Consider the following 12,086-nt stretch of genomic DNA (forward strand, 5'->3'; position numbering starts at 1 on the left):
GGAAACAGCTTGATCATACTTATTTCCAAAGGGTATATGTGTCAATATAAAGACATTAAATGTGGCATACTGGCAGGAAACAGGATGGGTTTGGTAGCAAAACAGTGTGTCTTCATTGTGCATTTTAAAGGAGACTTACTTGAGGCTGAACTGTTCGACAGTGGAGTTGGGCATCAGGTAGAGGAAGATTTTGAGGGTCTCTCCAGGCTTCAGGGGCTTCTCAGGCAGCCTGAGGAACATGTTCTTGTCTAACTGCTTGTCCACCAGCAGCTGCTCCTGACTGGCCTGGTACAGGCTGATGCTCCCGATGCGCAGCAGGGGGTGCTGTGACAGAGGCTCTCCCCTGGAAACACCACCACCCCTGTGACCTGAGCCCTCACTGCACTCTCCTTCCAGATTAGGCTCATGCAGTGTGTAGTAGAGCTCAGCCTGGAGGGTCTCACTGGTCAGCCCATCCAAGAGCCCATCACCGGAGCCTTTCCTCCTGCCCAGTGGGGCCACGTTGGTGTTAAACCAGGACGGAGGCAGCTCCAGCTGGGCCAAGCACTGCGCCAGGTTGCCTTTCATGCGGCAGGAGGTTTTAATTTCACGGACATCCCGGAAGGCATGCAGACGGACGCAGGGCAGCTTGTCCTGAGCCTTGAAGTCATCCCAGTCGCGGCCAGCAATGTAGAAAAACACCTGGACAGTGGGGTTGTTGGAGAATACCCGGGCCTGGACAATGAAGGCCCTCACCTTCCAATTGACTGTCAGCTGGCCGGGAATATCCAGTGGACTAGCTGGCTGGAGCAACTCCTTGGACAGGGTCTGGTCTCGGGCAAAAGGCCCAAAGCTTATGTTGATGGCAGGGAGGTCTTTTGTCTGGAAAACCACAAAACTCTCCGACCGCTGAAGCGGGTGTCCAATGCCGGGACCGCTGCTGCTCTTAGTGCCGCCGCCAACTGTTTGTCCTGTGATCTGAGCCTCTCGCAAAAAGAAAGCCAGTTGTGCATTGGACATCTTAAAGTTGGCGGGAAGGTAGACATTGGGTGGTGAAGGACTGGCTGTCATTGCTGAGGAAGTGAGGAGGGCATCTGAGCTGGTTGGAAAGATTTTACCTGCAAGAGCTGTGAAGAGAGGAAAGAGAAGAGAGAGGTTAAACCTTTAAAACTTCTCCATTGACTTTTCTCGCCGATTTAAACAGAGTTACAGTTCGTGAGGGAAAAAAGATGGAAAGAGGAGGAGTCAACGAAATGAAACCGTGGGTGAGGTATGAGCAGGAAGTCACGGAGGTCTGCTCTACTCAGTCAGCCATAGAGGGAGGAGGGGAAAAGGTCAACACACACTTATCAGATGATAACTGGCCAATACATGTCAAGCATTCATAGGAGAGGCAATCCAGTCTCACATGTTCACATTAGCAAGATGTGAGGTCAATGATTCGTTTCTGGGGGAGTGAACAACACATTCAATCGCCAATTTGAACTGAAATGCAAAAATCTCCACAAAAATTTGGCAAAGAGACAAAACTCCCACTGGACAAGAAGGTAACTCTAAGTTACAGAATAAAATAAGAATCTTGTGTGGGATTTGAATGGTTTATACATTGCTATCCAACACTGCACTTGTTGAGAAAAACAAGTCAACATAGCTTAACACCTAAGCTGCTACAGTGAAATCAAAGTAGGGCAAAATCATCACAGAACAAACAGAATAAATGTGACATACTTATCAAAATTACCCAGAGCTGAGCACAAAAACATAGTTTCCTGTCCCCATGGTCCAAATCATATTTTAAAAGTCCCATATTCCAAATGGTTTTATCATTGAAATCTCATCCTTTAAATGTAAATAAAAAGATTCAAGAGGATCTTTTCTGAATTCCCCAAAAGGAAAAAAAGCTCTTCCGTAGGTTGCGTTACTCAGCAGGCACTCCACAGAAGTTTGTCTTCTTTTTTGGGGGATTTTCTCTTAAGAAAATCTTTGTCATGAGTTCCAAAACAAGAATAAATGAGGGCAGAAAAAAAGAAAACAGCAATATGCTCCGGCAGTTCTTCACTTGGTCATGGTCTTGCTGCTGGCTACAAAGGTTCCACCGTGTTTCTTGAACTTGTGCTTGTCTAATTCCCGTGGCTTAGGTCTTGGTTTGAGAGTGGTTCAGCCCCACGCAGCGGCTCTTTCAGTCCCAGACTGAGCATGGCTCCAGGACAGACTCTGATAGACAGGCAGAGCCTCCTCCCCGGTTGGTGGGCTGTACGGGAACTACAGACAAAGCCTTTGACGCCGCCCCATCTTGCCACACCTAGTCTCTAGTCTATAATCACCATTTTAGCTCCCGGTCAGAGCTAAGACACACAACTCTCAGAAGACTCGGCTTACCCCACACACACCAACACACACATGGAGGTGAAAGAAATAACACTCTGCAGCTCGATTCATCCTCTCCCTCTGGACGTGTTCAGGCAGACTCTTATGTGTGTGCGCATGCAAGTGTGAGTGTAAGCACTGGGTGTGTGTGAGTGTGTGTGTGTGCGAGGTGGGGCGGGGGATGGATGTATTGCTTGAATGCCTCCAGGCAGAGAGAGAGAGAGACTAAGAGTAAGAGTAAGTGAGAGGGAGAAGGGGAGAGGGAGGGATTAGGTAAAGATTATTGATGAATTAGCCTAGCCTCTCCTTCCCTTCTCTCTCCCCCCCCCCCCCCCCCCCTTTCGTCTGCTTTAGCCCCATGAGAAATCCATGAGAATGAGGGGTTACCAGCCAGAGGGGGAGGGGTATCTGGACTGCCTCCCTGCTTCACTCACATGTGCCTGGAATTCCCATAATAAAAGAGAGAGGAATCCATGGATGTGTGTGTGTGTGTGTGTGTGTGGGCCCCATAAACTGAATGACAAACACTGGGGGCAACAAAAGATGAAGCCACAGCCGTGCAAACATCCCGCACTTACAAATGAGCAGTCGTAGCCATAGAGAAGAGGCTGGAGGAACTATAATGATGAGAGAGGCTACTTAGAGGCTGTCTAGTCTTTATCGACCAAGAGCTCTCTACCTCACAGGAATGTGTGCATGTTGGTGTGTGTGTGTGTGTGTGTATGTGTGTGTGCATGCTGGTGTGTGTGTGTGTGTGTGTGTGTGTGTGTGTGTGTGTGTGTGTGCATGTTGGTGTGTGTGTGTATTTGGAAAGAAGAGCTGCTCTTTGCCTGGATCAGAATTAAAAATCTGTGCAGCAGTCCACAAACTTCCTCCTAAGGGCTCCTCTACCAGAGGGACATATGCTTCATTCTCCTGGGTCCCGACGCCGAGCCACCATTCAAAATCTCCCCCCATTACTGTAGACTTTACCAGTCACATGAACACATGACAAAACTGCGAGACTCTACCTCCGATCCTCGCCTCAAGAGAGAATAGAATATGTGCCTCGCATAGAAGGATATATACCCGGTCCGCCTGCCAATGTTAATATCAGAGAGGCGTGTTTTTCCCCTCCACCATTTAAAGCTCTATATGATTTTATTTCTGTGTTTAAAAAATAAGTAGATATTGGATCAGCATTACCCACCACTTTGCTCCATCTATCTCACTATGTCTGCAGGCAGCTGTAGCCTAGAGCTCTGAGAAACCTTGAATCTCCAGACATGCTGGGATTTTTAAAAGTGAAAGTGGTAACGTTCTCCCCTGCCTCCCAAACTACTGTCGAGGCGGCCTTGAGCAAGGCACTTAAAGGAATGTGTCTCCATGTGTTCCTCAAGCACCTGCTGCTGGCCAAACAGCCCACGACATAATGGTTGCCAGCTTGTTACTGTTTTTACTGGTAATTTAGTTTTTTTATTTAGCTTTTTTTTTTTTTTTTAAGCAGCACCGTCGCCTGCGTCGCTCTTCTGCATCTGTTCATTCAAACACAGGGGAGACTGGAGGGCCAACATCAGGAAACTTAAAGTGATAGTTATTTGACGTGGGGTTGTGTGAGGTACTTATACACAGTCAGTGTATCACTTGCAGTAGATTCAGTCTGGCAGCCTCTCGGTTTGCAGGAGCAGCCAGGAGGAGTACCGGCACAAAAGCCGAGCGATGTGCTGCCGTGGACGGGGGCCTTCCCTACCACGCTTAGCTGCGTCCGACTCAAACGGCTGATCGGCGGCGTAACACAGCGTGCGCTTTTGCTCGGCAATGCAGTAGTTAAACGGTTGAGAAAATATGGTTCCAAATGAAAGAGCTGTTTGGCGGCAAGATAAAGTGGTGAACTTAAACTGATTGGCTTTTTGCAGTGGACATTTTTTGAAAGAGGCTAAAACATCTTCTGCAGGTAATACACTGACTCTAAGTAGCTCACACAACCCTGTGTCAAATAACTATCACTTTAAGCTAAAACTAAGACTCCAAACAGTTATTTGAATGCATGCAAGCCAAAAACATTACACAATATTTGACATAGGATTCACATTTTGGCATCAGAACCATGGACCCTATGAATGCGGTAAAATTAAGATGATTAGAAGAAGATTTCTCTCTCCACACGTCTGAGTGTAGCTTGTTTCATTTATGCTTTTTTAGCAGGATATTATCTCAATACTTGAAATAAGGTGGAAAAATTCTCCAGACACCAAAAGCATTTATGCTCCGGTGGTCATAGAGATATGTCTTTAATTATGTGGTGTTCCTGACACTGGCTGTGACTCTCTCAAATGTTTAAACAGAGGAAATATTCATTTTTAAATTTATTCAGTTTTTAAAAAAAAAAATTGAGGCACTTTTATTTCAAAAATCAAAGTAGTGCCACACTTTGTAGCACCATCTGTGAGGAGGGAAAATCCCATCTGCCCTCCATCGGCTGGGAGACATTAAGTTCTCCACTTTCTACCATGATAAATGTAAATAAAAACATATATATATATATATATATATATATATATATATATATATAGTACAGTTATATATATATATATATATATATATAAATTCTGTCATTGCATGTTGCACGAGATTAGTAGTAGAGTATTTCCTTCCCTCTTCCAGAAGCGTAACGGGTCGATGGGCGACAGTAGACTGTGGACGAAACAACACTGCTAAAGTGTATTGACTATATTTTGCCAAAAGCACAGTGGTTTGTTGCCTCTGACTGTGAACCCGAAGTGACACCGATACTTTCATGTCAGGCCTGAAGGTCACCTGACTACCTCCCAGGAGCCTCCTAATCCCTTTTAAATGCAATGAAACTGTACAATGACAATACATGCATTGAATGCCATCAAACAAAACAAATCCTTGCCCCCTTTGCTCTCAACCCCCGAGGCCTCGCGGTGTCATTTGAGAAGGTGATTAGAGCCTACGATGCATCAGGGTGCTCTTGTCTCCTTTTCCAGACGAACAACATCAGTGGGTAGGTGGGTTTGAAGTGGAGCATGGACACAGATGGGCTTCCAGTGTGAAACCCTATCGCCTTCCTCTTCCACTTGATGTCCTATTAGACCTCAGGCCAAACTGAATCGAATTCTCTTCCTGTTGTGCTCCCATTACGTGAAACATCTGCTCTGTGTGTGTGTGTGTGTGTGTGTTTGCGTGGTGGGGGAATGAGTTGGTGTCTACTCTAAGGGCACTTTCTATTCATTAGATTACTTTGTCTGATGCCAATTAATGAAAGTATTGGGCCACTTTGAGGCTGCGGCTCCACGTCCACTGTAATGCCAATAACAGTCCACAAAGACAGACACTTTAGATTAGAAAAAAGCTAATGATTCCAACCACAATACTACAGACTTATCCCAGTGGAGGATTTAATCATCAATCCACTTATTGGGAGGTTTTTTTGTTTTTGTGTGTGTGTGTGTGTGTGTGTGTGTGTGTGTGTGTGTGTTAGAGCTAGATTAACCTTGAAATAAATCCAACACAAGCATTTTTTTTATTTTTTTCTTCAGAGAAACTAATGCAGGAAAGCTTTTATGTAACAAATATATCAATGCTCTCACAAAAAGCAGCGTAGTCAAACTCTTAACTTGCTACTAACTTACTGTTGTGGCAAAAGTCTTTGGAGTTAAATATGTGGAAAACAAGCCTTTGCAAACACATATTCCTGGGAGTATGTGTGTTATAGTGGTGCAACTACACACACTTTCCACCCAAATAATCCAGGTACAGTATATTGTATATGATAGGTGATTTAGAAGGATTGGGGGAAGTATCTGTGTTGCTCCTAAAAATCCCAAAAGCATTCAGCAGACTAAAGATAAACAGCCTTGTTAGGGACACTTAACTGTATGTCTCACTATCCCATACAAAAGCCTTCAAATATAAAAGCTGGCTGACAAGGGAAAATATATAGAGAGGATGTTATGAGGAGGGCAGACATTTGATCTTGAGAACCAGAAGTGCATAAACGTCTCCTCAAGTAAAAGGTCAGGAAAAATTGTTGAGAGGGTTTAGAGAGAGATGGAGCATCCTTGCAGCATTACTAATGTTCCAGCGCCAAGGGTTTCCCTATCGATCTTTATCTCACCCTTCACTCCCCCTCCCTTCTTTAACTCTGCTTTGAGTACACCGCTATTACATTTGAAATGGTGAAATAATACCTCAATTCAATTCACTCAACAAAACACATAGTAGCGCTCCGCAGCCCACATCACGACCTGAGAACACACTTAAAACAGTCTTTTCTCGTCAGCTTTTAACTTCTTTGTTCACACTCCACTTTTGCTGAGACGTGCATGCAAATAAAGAGCCATAATCTAAAACGTTGTGCATTATCATTCAATTAGCTACGAATGCAACACAAAGTGCAGATGAAAAGATATGGTAGCCTGAGGATGAGGGATGTATTAGCACTTGAAACACTGGTGGAGTTGGTCTTATATTGCCCCCCCCACCCCCCCACCCCCTCTGAAGAATGCCTATTTCAATCTCAGTCAGACCTTAACAAACGGACTGCAGCTAGATTCACTCAAACACGGTCACAGTGTGTCTTTATATTTCATCACTTTTTTCATCTATATGCATAGGATAATTACATTCAAGTCTCAGTCTCACTGGGGAAGGTTTGTCCAGCCCGTGTGTTTGCATGAAATCAAATCACTTTGGTGATTTAGAGTAAAGTGGAGTAAATCAGTCATTCTACTGGCTATTTGCGATACACTTTACTGCATTATATTTCCCCCTAGGCCGCACACGTCTAAACACACTGCAATCAGATTTCACAGATCTAAGATGTGAGTGAGCATGTCGGTAGGCATGGCATGTGAAACTGACATCTCAATGAAGCGGGGGCTACGGTGGCCCAGAGAGCTCAATGCACTGCAACTTCAGTAAAACAGGTGCAAACGGACAAAGTACACGCAAGTTCAGAAAACATCTTCATCAGTTTTACAACACACGCGCTGCAAATACTCACAACACGAGCAGATACCACAACCAGAATATGTATTATTTTTTTTATATATATGACTAAATTGGCCTTCGATTGGTCTTTTCAGTTTAGCTATAGCCACAGGTTTGACGAGACAAATAAATAAGGGGCAATGAACCACCAAAGCCACATGATCAAAAAGCAGATGCGGCCTGTAATTCATTCATTCATTTCAGCCAGGAAAGAGATTTATTGGACATCGATTTTTAAGTGAAACAAGCGACTCTGCAGGTTAGTGACCTTTTGAAAATATTCAATTGTTCCGACACCCCGTCCTCATTTAAGGAAACGATCATTTCTATCTCATCCTCTTCGTCCTGATGTTACAGCACAAGTGAGGGAGGTGTGGGTGGAAGCCAACAGCCATCTACAAGTCTGCAAGTCAAACTGTGCATCTGTCACCGGGTGTTTCACAGATTTACCAACTCTCTCTGGAAAGGTTTCAAAACTGTGTGAAGAAGAGTGATGCAGTGGAAGCACGTTAGGCCCGTGACCCAGAGGCTGATGGATCGAAACCATCCTCTGCTATGTCAATATTTACACAAAGACACTGAAAGAAACTTTCTGCAATTTGCCTTTAGGATTAACAAAGTACTATCTCTCTCTCTCTCTATCTATCTATCTATCTATAGAATTTATACATGCTGTCCGTCGTTCGCCTCCTCATAGTCACCTTGATTTTAAAAACAATCCCCATGGCTCTATCCCTATCGACCCGGCCTTTGCTTCACCTTTCCAGCTCACTGGTTTTTAATCTTTTGTCCCGTCATGTAGAGCTCTGTACGTACAGCTGACCATATGTATGTACATGTAGAGTCTGATGATATAATCAATGCATTTTTAATCTCGAGTCCCTGAATGTCACGGGGAAGCTGGTTTTGGGAAACACTCATGAAATGAATGGCACTTGAAGTTGTTGTAACTCTCTGCAGCCCCTCAGGGAAGCTCAGCCTGGCTGGTCCGTGGTGCTTGATACAAAAGGACTGTTGGCCAGCTATAGACTGTTATGTATGTTTCAAGCCTTTCCCTGTTCTCCATTTCAGAATGTTTTTGTGTGTGTTAATTAACTGTCTGTGTACTTTTGTTTGCAAACTCGCCTCTCGAGGGGGTGAGTAAAACCAGAGTCGAACTTCCTCTGGACGAAGCGCTCTATGTGTGGGGTTTAGGGAGACGGCTTGAAATTCGCTCTCAATTTTCAATCAATCCCCTCCTGTGGACATGACACGTCTGACACCAGTATGTAATTTGGTGACACTACAGGGTCTCAATTTGTGGAGATGGAGTGTTTTCTCTGTTAAAGTCTCACTTTGTAATTTAGGCTGAGAGGAGTGGTGTATTTCCACATTAAACTCATAGCACATCTTTAATGAGACATAATTTGCAGATTAAAAAGGAAGAATATATAACTAGTGTGACACCATCAGTGGGAAGTGGAACATTTCATCATTGATCCTTTATATGCACCCATAAAAATCCTTCATAATTTATATTATCAGTTGCCTGGTCCAGTGGCGGCTGTTTGGAGGCAACATGAGCCAAGACATAACAACGCGGTGGTCTTGTGATTAAAGACCTGGGAGGAATCTGCCATTTGGTTATGTCACTACTGTCTGACATCAAACATTTACCAAGCAATTAGTCAAAGGCTGAGCTTTGGAAAGGACGTATTACGTGGTAAAAGATCCTACATTTTGTTTTAAGAACTCTTTGAAGACGTTTCTCCCTGTGTCCTTGTTTTGATCATGAGAGCTAACATTGGTGATGCAAGGCTAAAGACAGTGTCAGCCGATGAAGCACATACAGAACGTGCAAACACTGAGTCTTCTGACTAATGACTAACTACAGCTTTGCAGCCGTGTTTCTCAGTTTTATTCTTCCACAGTGATAAAGTGTTACCACAATGCTTCTTTATGGTTTATTGTGACACATTTGACCTTTATCAAAAATATTTATTCATAATTCACTTGGCCATATTGCCACTTCAATAATATTTCAGATTAATTGCTGATTAGCATTTTCACAATACACACTTTACAGTTTAGAATTTTTGAGCCTGAGTTTTCCCTGCTGTGCTCGGAGCCGTTGGTTTCCATTCATTGCAGTATAAGTTCATGACAATCTGTTAGCAGATTCTTGACACTTGTTTCAGCTGCATAATCCAACACAGTGAGCATAATGTTTGCCATTGTCACATTATCGTTGTGTGTTAATGCGGTTTTGAGCACAGACTGAGCTGATGAAAAGTGTGTGACCTCATCTTGATGATTTGATTTTGACAAAAAATGAATGCGGAGCTGACTCTTACTACAGTTGACTGCACAACCTGAACAAGTTCCTTTTTGTTAATAGATTCTCACACTGTACAAAAATGAGAAATACATTCAGTTCTCTAATACAAGACCTTCAGGCTACACCTTCCTTTAATTTTATCCTGTGACCTTTAATTCTATGATGTTACATTTTCAAAAGTAAATTGCAAATTTAATCTCAACTTTATAATGTGCATACATGTTCAGGTTACAAATGGCTGTGTAGTGTGAAGTCTTGTTTTTGATCTTGTCTTATTTTACTTTTTCTGTTGTGGTTCTGTGGTAGTCTCTGCTTGAGGCCTCCTTATCTTGACACTTGCACCTCTGAATTTCTGAATACATTTGGAAGCTGAACAGGTCAAACAAAGACGCTTTTAAATTCAAATTAATTTGCCACAAGATCCACTTACAATCTCAACAAGGATGGGAAAGCTGAACCCCTGCGTGTTACGTAGAGAGGACACACAGAGGCCAGGAGCGAGTGGACGTCCTGCAACTATAACCAAACACTCCAGCTGATCTGTGGAGCTGCAGATCTGTAGTTAGTGAGCCTCGGCTCGCTGTGGCTTTCAACATGGCCCCTGCCTTGTTATTCTTTGCTGCCAAATGGAGCCTTGCAGGCACAGCCACTGCATGCATTTGTAGTGTATTGATGAAAGGATGCAAATGCCTTGTGGCAGCATGATCTGTGCCTCAATACGATCCGAGGCTGACGCAATCTATAGGGCTCTAGACAACAGGGTTTCCCATAGGGGATACTCTGTGTGAGGTAAACTGAGCCTCACAGTATTATACAGCAGCTGTTACAAAAAAGATTTCCTATACAGAAGAATTGCATACAATGATTTACTGTGTTATTTGATTAATTAAACTGACTTCTCCTTAGCTTTCAAGATTTGATGCATCATCACTTGCCTGCAAAAAAGTTTGTTTCATTCATCTGGTTTGTGGAATTGAGTAAATGTATCTGAACAGTGTCTGCAAATTCTCTCCTATACATATTTATACGTAAAACACTACCTGTATAATTAAACCATTAATAGAAAATTAATCTCTTAATTGTCTTTTTTTCATTATTTTTATCCTTTTGTTGCTTGTTTCAGATTCTATTTTTATCCTCTCGCTCTCCTTCACTCTCGTGCTAAATCCCTTTACTCTTGCTGATGCTACAACCTAATTTCCCCATGGCGATCAATACAGCTTCATCTTATCTATTTTTTATGGAGGATTGTGGACATTTTAATCTAAAATGATGACATCTCCTTAAACGAACAGGCCAGACTTCTGAAATAAGCCACACTTTCATGAATCACAAAAAAAAAGAAAAAGAGGAAAAGACTATAACTGATTGGAATGAAAGAAAATATATAAGTCACACCCATAAAAGTGAGACAGCGTCCTGCATTACACTCAATTTACCTCCATTTTATACCATCATTTTGACAGATCTGTCAATGGCTTTGCCCCGAGGAGAGCAAGGACAACGCTGATGTATGCAATTCACCAAGACAAGATAGCTCTCACGTTATTTGGCCTATCACTCACGGACTGAAGCTAACTTCATGTGGGAAGATCCTCATTTCAGAAACGTCTCAGGTTTGTGACACCAATTTCAGCGCGCCCTGGCAAAGCCCGCTTCTCCTGACTTTTATTGTGATCACTTTGAGTCTAATTAATGTTACATTATGCTGATTTGTAGGTTACAGTGAACACTGGCAGACTTTCATTGTGTTTGACCAGATTCAGCAGCACAGCTCTAATGACAGTCCTCTGGGGATAATACAGCTCTGCTGAACATTGTAAGAGGATGCAGCACTGGACAAAGCTACTTCTTATTACCGTATATGTTTTCAGTCTTCTGGTTTTGGCCATTAATTAGCAACTAATGTCTTAGTAAGATTAAATACAAGCTACATTATTTAAAAAAAAAAAAGGGGTGAGCAAGATAATATAAAGTAGACTCTGATGAGATTTGTTTTTAACCCCAGAGGAGCAGACCTAAGTTCATTGTTAAATGATGGTAATATTCTATAGTTTTCTTATTGTCAACAGAACCAGAAGTGTCTATTGGCTCCTACTGAAGATGTGAAAATATAATATGTTAAGTTTATGTAATTTTTTTTAGGCGCAAAATAATTTCCAAAAATGTATTGATGTGACTCTATTTTCAGCCATGTTCAGTAGATTAGTGTTTAAAGCAGGAGCAGGAAGCGTGTAGGATTGACTCAAAATAAAGTACAGCGCTCATGTTTATTGTAACCAAGTGATACGCCGCCCACTGCAACAATGAGTCCCATTAATGTAGTTTTTGCTTAATTATTTTTACATAGTTTAATTAATTATGAACCCAGTGTATATTCACACTTGCTGAGCCACATATGAAACGGTAAGAGCTGCATGTATTGGTG

The 12,086-nt window shown here is 42.7% G+C and overlaps 1 protein-coding gene across 2 annotated transcripts in view; it reads right to left on the reverse strand.

Annotated features, from left to right (window-relative positions):
• tmem132e (transmembrane protein 132E) overlaps window positions 1-12,086 on the reverse strand; it is a 343,793-nt gene that overhangs the window by 102,095 nt on the left and 229,612 nt on the right. Inside the window, exons 1-2 of one of the 2 annotated variants that reach the window (XM_056396860.1) lie at window positions 1,708-2,379; window positions 140-1,106 (exon numbers count right to left, since the gene is read on the reverse strand). In XM_056396860.1, coding sequence (XP_056252835.1) covers window positions 140-1,106; window positions 1,708-1,786 — 1,046 coding nt within the window. In that variant the 5' untranslated portion in view covers window positions 1,787-2,379. Of the gene's footprint in view, window positions 1-139; window positions 1,107-1,707; window positions 2,380-12,086 lie in introns of those variants that run through there. The other variant, XM_056396861.1, reaches the window with a different exon arrangement.

The sequence above is a fragment of the Seriola aureovittata genome, chromosome 15 (genome assembly GCF_021018895.1).
Source record: "Seriola aureovittata isolate HTS-2021-v1 ecotype China chromosome 15, ASM2101889v1, whole genome shotgun sequence".
In the NCBI taxonomy this organism is placed as follows: Eukaryota; Metazoa; Chordata; class Actinopteri; order Carangiformes; family Carangidae; genus Seriola; species Seriola aureovittata.